Below are 14,121 nucleotides of genomic sequence, written 5' to 3'. Positions count from 1 at the left end.
CGTTAAAAGGCCAAAATAACAGACGTTAAATGCCCTTTCTGCACTATTTCAAAATCTGTACATCAAAATCTTATCTCCTATCTCTTTGAGTTCATCTTCTTCTAAGTCCATATACTTGTAATACCAAGTCCTACCCATTCTAAAAATTGTCAAACAACTACAATGGTCCCACGTCCAAATCAATTCTCCCATGACGCAATGTACACGTCCCACAAGCTATTAGACCATAACTGATAAAAAATCTTCAAGGGGTATGAATTTGAAGACAAATCCTCTTTAAGAAGAAGGGTATGATAGAGGATTATCTTTTGAAATATATATGAGAAGAACTTGAAGAAGAACATTTGCAATTCAAAAGATCTATGACAAGGTCAAAGATCAAAACATGTCTCTTTGAATCTTGAATCTTATAATCTTTCATGAAGAGAAAATTTAAAGAACGTAAAGATTATGAGCATAATTGAAGAATAATTATTTATTCTTTTAATACTAAAATAATTTTTATAGTTGTGAATTTATAAGTTAAAAAGTGTTGAATTAGTCGATAAAAACTAATTATAGTAGTTTCAATTAACTTTGTAAAATGTTAGAAATATATTAAATAAAAGTATTTGCATTATAATTGTAAGATCCATGAAAAATATTTACCTTAATTGTAACAATTTTATTACTAGTAGTAATAAATTTCTTTGTGAATGGAAAATATAATTAATAAGTTAAATATAGAAATTTTGGTAGCTTAAATGGTAGAAAATTGTAGTGATTTCAAGAACATGGGTTCAAGCTCTTTTCTACGTTTTTGTAAAAAAATTTAAAAAAAAAATTATTAAAAAAAAATTTAAAATATTAATAGTGGATAAAGCACTTCAGATTTGAAGGCATTATTGAGGAATTCATTATGTAAGTGGTGATTAAGATATTAATATAATAAAACAATATTAAAATAATAAATAATATTAAAAAAATTGATGAATAGTAAAATTTTTGGACTATAAATAGCCATGAGAGGGGAGGCTATTTTGCACAAAGAGAGGAAGAATCAAGTGAGAAACCTTGAGAAATTGAGAAGAAAGAGTTAGGAAGAAATTTTTAGTTACAAGAAGAGTAGAGGCTCTAGAGGGTTTTCAGGGACAACAAATTCGGAGCAAGAGAAGTCTGGAATAGAGGTAGGGGAGCTAACCTTTCTAAGCTTTTATATTATGATTTAGTATTTGTTTTATTACTGTTCATGCTTTGAAATTCTGTGTAAATACTGTTAATGCTTACTGTATATCTATCTATATTGAATTTATGTGTTAATATTATATGTTGTTGTTTTGAATCTGTAAATAAGAAATTTGTTAAAACTAATTGAGGAACACTTTGGCTAAGGAAAGACTTGGTACTTAAGTTGTCCATTGTGACGCACCTCTCTTTCCTAGAAGTCTACTCGACAAGTTTTTAACTTAAATCTTGTTGAACAGATTATGTACTGTTAAACTATTGTGCAATATATCTCGTTGGAATGAGAATGTATGATGAATTCATATTATTGTGGTAGATATGGAATTATGAATTATAATTGTGATGGTAGGATAGAGGAATCTTAAAAACCGGAGTTGGTACATCCCTGATCATAGAGCAGCCCTGGTCCAATCCAGTAAGTTATGACTAGTCATATGTACTGGCGTTTATGGTGAGTTTGATTCGTCAAACATTTGATTCTTCTCCGGTGACCATTTATGGTGATATTTTAGTATTGTTAATTTACTTTGTGATATATTCATTTTATATGATTTTTGTGATGATTGGATTTTATTATATTGGATTTGAATTTATGCGTTTAAACATGATATAAGTATTATGGGGAGATTTCGTAAGGGTATAATATGAGTTGAGGAATGTGAGCATGGTATGAGTCTCGCGGAGAGATTCTATAATGCCATGGTATGTGTGTATATGTTGATGTTGAGGGTCCTGAAGTTGGAGGTTATCCTGATACTCTAATAATCATCCAGTCTCAAGTATAGAAGGATGAATTATGTGGTGAGAGGGGCAGGAGGTCCTGGTCTATGTGCCGGTTTTGGACATAGTGTTGAGGACTAACCTTGTGGATGGTATGGAAGGTAAGAGGTCCTGGTCTATGTTCCGGTTTTGGACATAGTGTTGAGGACTAAGAAGGCATCACAAGTGCGTAACCTCGCGTTGACCGCTCATCAACATATCGTCGGGGACTAACCTTGTGGATGGTATGGAGGGCAGGAGGTCCTGGTCTATGTGCCGGTTTTGGACATAGTGTTGAGGACTAAGAAGGCATCACAAGTGCGTAACCTCCCGTTGACCGCTCATCAACATATCAATTGAATAAGTGTCTATGGTGTATTGTGGAAATGAGTGTTTATTGGGTATTGTGGAATGGGTGTCCATTGAGTATTGTGGAATGAGTGTCTATTGGGTATTGAGGAAGGAGTGTCTATTGAGCGTATCAAAGTAATGGATGAGTATCTATGATGCGATTGTTGTATGATGGTATGAGTGTGTCTGACATAATTATTATATGAGGTTTGTTGAGTGCATCAAAGTAAATGTGCATGTTTTATAAATGATTGGTTGCATGTTAGCTGACCCTACTTGTTTGTGTTTGTGTTTGGGTATGTGCGATGATCGTATAATTCGTTATACGGGAGCAGATGAAGGAATGTCGTCTGACTCAGTGCGAAGGAAGGGAGAGATGGAAGAATAAAGTAGAAGAATTCGAGTTATATTTATGAATTTATAGTTGAAATCTGAGTTTAAAACATATAGACATATATCAACTATAAATTTTCAAGTGTGAGATCATGGGATGTTACTTTAAATGTAATACTTCAATATATAAATTATGAATTATTAAGTGTGAGATTTTGGGATGTTACAATAATATTAGTGAAATTGAATTGGACTAGTGATTGTTTTTTTATAAAGTGTGTGGTTTGAGGATATAGCTTCAATCCATGATGGGAACTTTAATGCTTGGTTTTGGATTTTATTTTTCGATTGTGAAGATCCACTTAGTGGGAAAAAAGAAAAAGCTACACGTAATTAAGTGTGAAGAGATTAATTGCAACGTTGAAGATATTAGATTAAAATATATATATATATATATATATATATATATATATATATATATATATATATATATATGTGTGTTTTTTTTTTTTATATATTCCACATATATAATTACAAACTTCTTATTACACAAGTATATTCAACATATATTACAAATTTCTTATTCTTCTTCTTGAACAATTAGGGTAAACACAAAAGTAAATCCAAAACAACAAATAGCTCATAGTATTGATTTTGTTAAATTAGATTATTTAGAGAGCTTTATGAGCTTAGCTAAGTCTTTTGGCTGAGAGAATGGGAACACAGCTTCAGGACCTTCTGGACTTGTTAACTCCAACCTATAAAAAGTGAACGATAGTAAAATAATAAACAATTTTTTCTGACTATTCCCTCATGAAGAATAAATTAGAAAATTAATAATAAATTACAATATGAAAATAGGCTTCCATTAATCTAAAAAATGTACATGTACGAACTAAATTAAAAACGTGTTGCAAGTAAATAAAGAATATACATTTAAAAGATAAAAATCATGGGAGATGTTTTTTAGGGTTTAGTGGAAAATAGTATCTAAGACGAATAACAAAAGAATGACTATTTTTTTAGCGAGACATTGAACGGTGAAATGTTTTTTCATTTTTAACTTCTTTCTTTGTATTTTTTTATATGGGTTACATAAGAAATTACTAATTAAAAAAATTAAAATATTGTTTTCATAATTTAATTTGTAAAAGTTTCTTTATAGAAATATTTTTGAAAAATCATTTTTTAATTTAACCCAAACTAATTTTATCTTGTAAATTTTTTATTCTCTGTTCATAAAATTAGGTTTTCACTTTTTGTGAGGAAATATTTTTGTGACCGTTTTCTTTTCTCTACATGATATATTTATACTTTTAGTTTGGTGACTAAGATAAAATAACTTCGTTTATTTATTTTTTTTGTCTGATGTTTTTCTTTGCATAGAAACATATCACATCTTTTTACTGTTGTGACTTTTTTTTTCTCTCTTTTTAATCCTATCTTATATTTATTACCCTTTAATTAAATAAACGTGAGAAATATGCCAATAATCCTTAAATAAAACAAATAACAAGAAAATAATACTTACTTGTAATTTAGTAGAAAATAGTGTAAAAATATGGAAATTTCGTATTTGAAAATGTTATTTCCTGGACAAAGCCTTGTTCCTGCTCCAAAAGGAAGGAAGGTTGCTGCCCTAGCATTGTTTTCCTACACATAGAATAATAACACACAAAAATAAAATTATTTTATAAAACTATTTATTCAAAATCACGCAGAAATATTTTACGTTATAAATCATATCTTACATCCCATCTTGATGGATTGAATTCTTCTGGATTTGGATAATATTTAGGATTCATATGAATAGCTCTCAACCAAACTATAACTCTCCACCCTTTTGGTATGATATAACCTGAAAATATTTAAAAATGGTTTATAAAAGGTTTTATTATCATTTAATAAAGATTAAAATGGAAATTAAATTTATTTTAGAGTTAAATATGTATATAGTCTTTAAATTTGAAAAAACATTATAATCCGTTTATGTCCTAATTTTTAATGTAAATTATTCTCTAAACTTTAAACATAAATAAATATAATATTTTTAATTTAATAACATTAATTTTTTTATGTGTTAAGCTGTATCTTATATTCATATTTAAATCAAAAAGTTCAAATAATATAAATAATTCAAACAGTAATCTAAAATACTATTTGATTATAAAGATTATATTTATTAATTTTGAAAGATTAAAATCAAATTATACCAAAATTAATAATAAAATCAAAATTTAATTTTACATCAAAACTTAAAAACTAATAATATATAACAAACCATTGATATTGACGTCTTTAGTTGCCTCACGAAAAACAGAAAATGCAATACTGGTACGACGTAAGGTTTCATTCATTACCTGCATCGAATTATTCACAAAATTCACCATCTCCTCATTTGTTTTTGATGTTTTTCAATAAATAAACAAGAAGAAAATAAAAAATTAGACTGGTTTAAATTAAAATGAATTGATTTTTTGGATATGAAGTTTATTTTCGTAATATACTGATATATATATATATATATATATATATATATATATATAAACACATACATATACACACACTTACCTGGGAAAGATAAATCATTTTCTTAATTTCCTTGTGACTTAATTGTTTCTGAGATGATGGTCTTGCCTTCACAATTTCTTCTTGCTCTTCCTGCATGAAAACCCTCGATTTTTATACAAACTCTCGCATTCAACTTTTGTTAATAAACAAAAGTGATTAACTTTTTTACTAAAAATATATAATTAAATTCTTAAAATTTGAATAATTACTTCATATAACTATTAAAAAATTATACTGTGGTAACATATTCGTACTTAAAATAAATGATAGTTTTTAGGTTAAAACCTTAGCTTTTGCAAACAGTAGTGGATGTCTTGTAAGATATAAAATTGAGGAAGTGAAAGCCACTGCAGTGGTTTCGTGACCAGCAAAGAGAAGCATTAACAACATATCTGCAACATCTTCGTCCTTCAATTCCTCACCATTTTCCCCTTTGGCTTCCAAAACAAGCTCAATCAGATCTTTCTTATTATCTCCATTTTTCACCATTTTCATCATTGACCTCCTTTCACCCACTATCGATTCAATTACCTTCAACAACTTCTTTCTTACCTAATTATACATTAAAAAAACCAAATAAAGCTCATATTAACCTCCATATATATATATTCTTAAAAGAAATTCAATTTTAAACTTGATATTAAGTCGCGATTGTACGTTACCTTTATTTTATTATTGTTATGATAACTGTACTTGTATTTATTAGGGTTAATTATGTTTTCCATTTCAAAATTATATTAAAAAAAGATATTTATCGTCTCAAACTTAAATATATATCTATTTCACTAATGTATTTTGTGAAAGTCATCGTAAAAGACACATAATGTTTACCGTGTGATAAAAAAAAGTTATATATAAAAATATAATATAATTTTCACCTGTCGTTTGCTTGCTGAAAGATATGTTTTTGCATAACTTTCATAAAATAAGAATAAAACATGTGTATATTTAATTTAAATAAGAAACGCAATCTTTTAAAATGATTTAAGAATGAAAAAAAAATATAATTCTAGTTATTATCATTTTTGTAGTTGTTATAATCATGGTAGTGATTTTCATAATTTGGTGTCATTGTGATCAATTACAATCTTATCAATATATTACGTACTGTTAGACACTAAAAAGGCCACTTGTGGTAAGATCTTTTAATTTTTCATTAATTTTAATTCTTTTTCTATAAGTGAAATTGAACTCTATATCTAACGTATGAAAATTAATTATTGGATCAAAATGGTAAAGTTTTTAAAATGCAGAATGCATGCAATTATTGAAAAGAAAGATTCAAAATCATAAACATTAAATTGAAAAGAAAAGAAAGTAACCTTGAGTCCTTGATGGAAAGAAAAACCAGGGAAGTTGATGGGAAGAGAATATATAGGATTGCATTTGGAGAATTGGTGAAACAACTCTCTCAACTTTGCAATGTTGTTGGAATTAGTGTGAGAACCCATCAAGATGTGAACAATGGTTTCAAAGGAAATCTTTTCCATCTCTTTGAAAACCTGAAGGGGTTGTTTCATTCTGGATAACTCATCCAATGAATTGATCACTATATTCTCCACAATTTCTAGGTTCGTTGCCAAAACTTTCTGACCCAAAATCCCAGAACTCACCAACTCTCTTAAAAGCTTGTGTTCTGCACTGCACACATTGCTCAAAGCCTTGTTTTTCAACAGCTCACTGGTGGATTTTGGATACCCTTGCTTGAAGTTCTCATCATCATTCAACACTCTCTTACACATCTCAGGTGTGCATACGATGATGCTTGGTTTTCCCAGCAAATGAGTTTTGTAGATACCACTTTCTCCATATCTGAAGCGTTACAGTAACAGACAGTGATTAACTTTAATGACAGCTATCAACTTTAGTATGCTTTTAACTTTCAATATATATATATAGAATGCGATTAAAAAAAAATAGTGAAAATTATTGCATTACTCAAACTCTTTAATATAATGGTTCTACAAGTTAATCATGTTTGGTGGTTCAGAATTATTGTTAGTATAATATATGTATAAGTTTTTCATAAATTAAAAAGTAGCATGCTTTGATTATTAAAGTTAGATTGTCAACTCTCGGACTAAAAAATATATTTGGAGAGTACTATTTGATCGGAAGATAAATAAAATATGAAAGCATACTTTTTCGAAGTCAAATTCCCATAAACCGAAAACTTTTCTTCTATGGAAAGCTTTAATAGAATAATATTTCTTAATTAAGAGAGTTAGTATTGATCTTTACCTCTAATCTTCTCAATATATTGATGACCCTCTAACATTTAAAAACAAAAATGAAAGAAAAACTCTCATGAAATTATTATATGAGGCTAAGATTCATACATAATTCTTACTCTTACTAATGGAATTTTTAAGTAAGAGATTGGACGCTCAATTTTTTTTTTCTTACATGATACTATCTTTTTCGTTTTGATCAAGATATAGACTCAAATTTAAATTCCTAACATTTTTATAAAGAACTATCTATAAATTGTTAAAGTAAAAGAAAATGAAATATGCCATTGAAGAAGAGTAAATTTTGATGCAAGTAACTTGATATAATTGAAAAGAAAAACATGAAAGATAAAAGGAAAGAAATGAACTTGGAGACTAAGTTGTTGATGAATGAATCAGGATGATCAGAGAAGAAATGTTTGATGAAGGGAATTATGTTTCCAATAAGAGGCCATCCCATATCACCAGGAGGCAATAAGCTATGTTTGTTTCCTAATTTCTTATCATAATACCACCCATTCAACTTTCTCACTATTTTCATTACAAAAATGTAAAATGCCAAGAAAGTGGCAACAATCATCCAAACCCAACTTAACTCCATTTTTGAATTATACTGACCAATGCATCAATGAATTGCTATATATAGATGTAGCCTTCTTATAGTTTGTGAAATTATTTGATTTTTGAAATGCTGATAAAAATATTGACTTTGAAAATTTGCAATAACGTGCAGGAAGTGAGTTCCTTACAAATTATTGATTTTGAATTGCTTTGTAAACACTTTTAAACTCTCTTAGAATATCTATATGTGAAAAAAAAAGTATGCATATACTTTTTTAAATATACTCAATGATAACATTAATCCAACTAATTTTATATTGATGATGGGGAATTATTAACAATTTAAAAAAATATATACAAGTTGGTTTGGAAAAACTATAATAATTAGAAAATATGTATTCAAGATTCTGATTTGATAAAATTATAATAATTACATATATATATATATATATATATATATATATATATATATATATGTATGTATGTATGTATCCAATCTTGTTTACTAATTATTGAATTCAAATTATTTATTTTATTTAAAAAATTAAGATAAGAGATAAAAGGATATATTAATTGTTTTAAAAGATTTGTTTTATTATAAGAGATTTAATTATTTTAAATGATTTATTTTATTAAATAGATTTTCAAAGAAATGAGGTTTGGTGAATAATTATTCAATTAAAATGATATGAGATATTTTTAGATATAATTATACATTATTAGATATTATTAGATATTGTTAGATATTATGAGATATTATGAGATATTGTTAGATATTATAAAGTGTTGGTAGAGATATTCTTAGATATGGATATGGTTATATATTAATAACTGAGAAAAATATATATTATATTTTCCTTAGAAATAATAAAATATTTATGATATCTATAGTTAAAATGGGGATATTAAGATATAAGTTTAAATGTGATTAATGTAATGCAATGATTATAATATAATAGATAATAAATAAATGATTAAGAGATTTGGTATTAGTAATTAAACCAACTTGTAATATTATAGATAAAATGTATAATATAATGAAGATGAATTGATAAATAGTAAACTAAGTGAATTTGTTATATATATATATATATATATATATATATATATATATATATTAGACAATAATATAATATATAGTCTAGAAGTTTGAGAAAATTATGGAAATAGATGAATTTTAGGTTTGTTTCTTTGGACTTGGAGAATAGTAGTAAGAGGAAAATAAGGCTTTATTTTTATAAATGAGGTGGTGTCTTTCCGGGGTTCAGGAGGGAAAAAAGAAAACAGAAAAAAAGTGAGTGTTGGGAGTTAAATGTTGTACCAGTTGGTAGAGCACTGAAGAATTAAGAGTTAGAACAAACATTGTTTTGAAAGACGAGTGTTCTTCTTTATTCTAAACGATTTCAATTTTTCTGTTCAACAACTCTAAATTCTATTTTATTGGAGTGTATAAGTACAAGAATATTCATTTTTCATTTTAAAAGAAACATTTATAATGATTAAAATAATATTTAGTATGTTTAAATTTCTTGATAACCATTTCAAATTGATTTTTAATCAGAGTTACAAATATTATAACAATAGAACTTTTTAAGGAGAAAAAAAAATGTGAGTTTTTAAGCCTAACTCAACCCCACAAAACCGGCTTGTAGGGTGATGTTTGCACCTCACTTATATATTATAATTTGGCCTTATCTCTAGTCGATGTGGGACTTCCAACACACCCCCTTCACGTCGAGGTATAGACATCTCGTGCGTGATAGTAGAAATTGGGTGGTCCGATAACGGCCCGATAGCGGGTGGAATAGAAGAATAGAATGTCCACTTAGAACTCGTTAGGATAGGCACTAACCATGGCTCTGATACCATGTTAGAAAGTGGGTTTTAAGCCTAACTCAACCCCACAAAACCGGCTTGTAAGGTGAGGTCTGCACCCACTTATATACTTTAATTTGGCCTTATCTCTAGTCGATGTGGGACTTCCAACACACCCCCCTCACGCCGAGGTATATACATCTCGAGCGTGAGATTAGACATTAATGGGTGGTCCAATAGCGGCCCGATAATGGGTGGAACAATATGCCCAACAAACAACCAATATGTTGGAAGTCCCACATCGACTAGAGATAAGGCCAAATTATAATATATAAGTGAGGTGCAAACCTCACCCTACAAGCCGGTTTTGTGGGGTTGAGTTAGGCTTAAAAACTCACTTTCTAATATGGTATCAGAGCCAGGTTAAAGCCTATCCTAGCGAGTTCTAAGTGGACATTCTATTCTTCTATTCCACCCGCTATCGGGCCGTTATCGGACCACCCAATTTCTACTATCACGCACGAGATGTCTATACCTCGACGTGAAGGGGGTGTGTTGGAAGTCCCACATCGACTAGAGATAAGGCCAAATTATAATATATAAGTGAGGTGCAAACCTCACCCTACAAGCCGGTTTTGTGGGGTTGAGTTAGGCTTAAACCATATTAGAAAGTGAGTTTTTAAGCCTAACTCAACCCCACAAAACCGGCTTGTAGGGTGAGGTTTGCACCTCACTTATATATTATAATTTGGCCTTATCTCTAGTCGATGTGGGACTTCCAACACACCCCCTTCACGTCGAGGTATAGACATCTCGTGCGTGATAGTAGAAATTGGGTGGTCCGATAACGGCCCGATAGCGGGTGGAATAGAAGAATAGAATGTCCACTTAGAACTCGCTAGGATAGGCTTTAACCTGGCTCTGATACCATATTAGAAAGTGAGTTTTTAAGCCTAACTCAACCCCACAAAACCGGCTTGTAGGGTGAGGTTTGCACCTCACTTATATATTATAATTTGGCCTTATCTCTAGTCGATGTGGGACTTCCAACATAATCCTTATACAATCATCAATAAAATAAAAGTAATAAATCATTTAACTTGAAATATTTAAAACATTAAAGGAATTCTCCACACATTATTATGAACAAGATAAAAAGATTAAAACTTTCATTACAAGTAAGAGAAACAAAACACATTTGTGTTTTTCAAATTCACGTACCTCCCAAGGAAGATTATTTATATTCAAATTCAAATCCTTAAACAAAGAAAGAATCAAAAGCTTTATAACATGAAATGAGGGATGTATAAGACAACAACGATACAATAATCAAATAATGTTATTAATAGGCTAGTTCAAGTTTTCTTAATAATAAAAGTCATTCCACTTTCTAGCATGTGCAATTATCCTTCTTGACTTTTTGTTGTTGAATATATAAGAATCACTCTAAAAGGTGACATTATAAGAGAGGTATTTGATAAATTCACTAGTACAATATTTGCTTTTAAACTCGCACAATATACCTCATTTTACATCAAACTGCTACCTATCAAACGTGGTAGCATATTTAAAATTAAGGGGACCTTATAGGCCTCGGTTGCATGCAGGACCGAAGCAGAACAACGCTACGACTTCGGTTCCAAGCAGAATCGGTGCCTAAAACCCACCTACCAGCCAGGCTTTTGGGCTGACAACTTTTTGAAAAGGCAATACTACCTTGGTTGCATGCAGAACCGAGGCATAAAGCCTCTGCCGCACCTGCAACTCACTGAACACGCTTCTTCCACACGTCAAGTCAGCTGTACGGCATCGGGTGCTATGTTTAACCGAGACATATATTACTTTACTACCTCGGGCAAAGGTAGAATTGAGGTATAATATGCTTTCCAAACCCCATAATCTTTCTTCTTACCTTTCTCCATTTCGTTCGCTTTTTGTGTTCTTCTCCTCTCTGCCCCAAAATGAAGCACTTCATGCTCCCAAGAAACCCTCTCAGGGATGTAGAACTCGCTACTGCGGCCACCATAGCCGCCTCTCCTAGCTCCGCCAAAACCTGCCCCTCTCGCAAGCACAAACACTCCAAAGAGAATGACCTTCCCTCGATCCCAATCTCGTCGTTCCTTCCCCCGCTAAGTTCAAGAGTCCCTTGCCTCCGAGAACCCCCGCTTCCGGCATCAAGGTTGCTTTCGCTTATTACTCTTTTTGACTTCTTACTTTCTAATGTCTTTTATCTGACTTCCCTTTCTCGCTTCTTGCCTTTTTTGCAGGTTATTGTCAGGATGAGACCGCTCTGTCCCGACAAGGACGAAGGTGCTTGATGCGCTTTGGGTGTTTGATGCTTCTTGCCTTTCTCGCTTCTTCAGAATTATTGATTTCGGTGTTTGATGCGCTTTGGGATCTGGTTTTTCAGTTGGATATTTTTCGAACATGTTGGTGCACCACTGGTGGAGCATTGCTTGGCTGGTTTCAATAGTTCAGGTTTTGCTTATGAACTGTTTGATTAAAGGTCTGAATAAGATTCAATTTGTTTGTTTGTTCTAGAATCTGCATTTATGTGTTAGGTCTCTAAGTTTGCTTGTTATGTTGCTTAAGTCATTGTAATTTTCATTTTATTCGGTGTAGTCCTCTGATTGGGTCTTTTAATATTAGAAATCATATTCTGTCATGTCTCAGTTATGTTGTTTGTTTCATTTGTCATTTAATCTCAGTTTTTCATCGATTAATCTTGTTTAAAATCACGATTCTTCTTGTGCAAAGTGTACACATTAGCTTTGTGGTGTCTGATCGTGAGTCAACAATACTTGGTACTAGTTCATTGCCAAGTTATGTTTTAATTTCCATATTGTGCGTATACTGAGAAATGCAGAATTGAATGTGTGCGCCAAGTGCTTGATTGAATGCTGACGAGAATTTTTTTTAAAAAACAAAGGGGCTTTGGCAGTGGTTCAACCTAGAACCGGTGCCATAGGTCCACCCTCCTCCCCTTTTTTTTCTTCCTTACTACTTCGGTTGTTGAAGAACGGAGGCAGTACCCTTTGAGATATTACCTCGGTTGGAACCGAGGCCAAAAGTCCCCCATCTTTTTACCTCGTCCGTATATGCCTCGGTTCCACAACCGAAGCGTATTGTCAAAATCAACCGATGTCGTTTCCCTTCATTACACTAGTGATTTTTTTAATGATATCAAATTTCTGGACAATTTGGGAACATGTAGAACAATTTTGAGGAGTATGGTTGGGTTTACTTGTATATCTCCCTAACTCACTACACTTATCATTTTTCCATCAGCTGTGTATATTCTTTTATTATTAGGACATGGAAAGTATGTGGAAAAGAATTAAGGAGAAGGTGTCATGTGATTGGTGGTTCCAAAGTCTAATATCCAATGATTGGTAAAAAGTGTATTTGAGACCTTAAATCCAATAGAAAATGATAACTTACCAAAATATATCAATGAACATATAACTTTTGTTTTTTTTCATATTACTAAGGAAGGATCTCACTCTTACTAACTACTCATGGTTAAGTTGGGACAAACCCTTCTTGATTTTAGCAACAACATAGCAAATTGACCCTCTTTCTTTGGAGGACCACCTTTGTATCCCACTCTTTTCTTTGGGTCCAACATTTATCTCTTTTTCCATTCAATTGAAATGTTAAATGTGTGAGATCCTAAAATTTTTATTGATTAGAAAAATATATAAATATTGTTAAATATTTTAAGTAGAAAGATAAAATGATTTGTTAGTTATAATTTAAAGGATATATTTTATTTGAAAGATATTCTAAGAAATAAGATTTTATGAATAATTGTTCAATTAAAAAGGTATTAACATATATCCTTGGTTATTATGTATTGTTAGAATAATTGTTAATTGTTCAATTATTATCCTTTGGTTATTATGAGATATTCTTATATATTGTTATATATTATTGTTAGATAATAATAACTGATAATAAAATATTATATTTTCTTTATAAATATTAGACTTATAAATATATGGGAGAACAAAGTTTAAGGGGAGAATTTTAAGAGAAACGGTGGCAAGTCAAGGAAGAAGGGAGAAAGTTTTAAATGTTAAGTTTTGAAGGGACACAAGGAAGAAGTGAAAAGTAAGAGGTAGGAGGAGCTTACATTCTTTTTTCTTGCCTTATTTTATTTTCTTCTTACATGTTTGTGTGTTGTGACTCGACAAAAAGTGGTGAATGATAACTCTATATAGTTGTACTAGAGGTGAACTTTGCCAGAATTTTCGAGGGGAATAATGGAAAGTGA

At 30.6% G+C, this 14,121-nt stretch overlaps 1 protein-coding gene across 2 annotated transcripts; it reads right to left on the bottom strand.

The window, feature by feature from the left end:
* Positions 1-3,221: 3,221 nt before the first annotated feature.
* Positions 3,222-8,070, bottom strand: LOC124831856 (beta-amyrin 11-oxidase-like). 2 transcript variants are annotated; one of them, XM_088102423.1, is made up of 8 exons: positions 7,838-8,070; positions 6,561-7,050; positions 5,524-5,790; positions 5,239-5,328; positions 4,949-5,027; positions 4,419-4,525; positions 4,199-4,320; positions 3,222-3,425 (listed from the first exon to the last, which is right to left on the bottom strand). In XM_088102423.1, exons 1-8 carry the CDS (start codon positions 8,068-8,070, stop codon positions 3,335-3,337), a joined length of 1,479 nt encoding a protein of 492 aa, XP_087958549.1. In that variant the 3' UTR covers positions 3,222-3,334. The 2 variants fall into 2 exon arrangements, with proteins under 2 accessions (XP_087958549.1, XP_047161901.2); XM_047305945.2 differs by lacking the exon at positions 3,222-3,425 and having other exon boundaries at positions 4,195-4,320.
* Positions 8,071-14,121: the final 6,051 nt, after the last annotated feature.

The sequence above is a fragment of the Vigna umbellata genome, chromosome 11, assembly GCF_029865625.1.
Source record: "Vigna umbellata cultivar VRB3 chromosome 11, Vumbellata_1.0, whole genome shotgun sequence".
Classification (NCBI taxonomy): domain Eukaryota; kingdom Viridiplantae; phylum Streptophyta; class Magnoliopsida; order Fabales; family Fabaceae; genus Vigna; species Vigna umbellata.
This window is presented reverse-complemented; position numbering and strand designations above follow the sequence as displayed.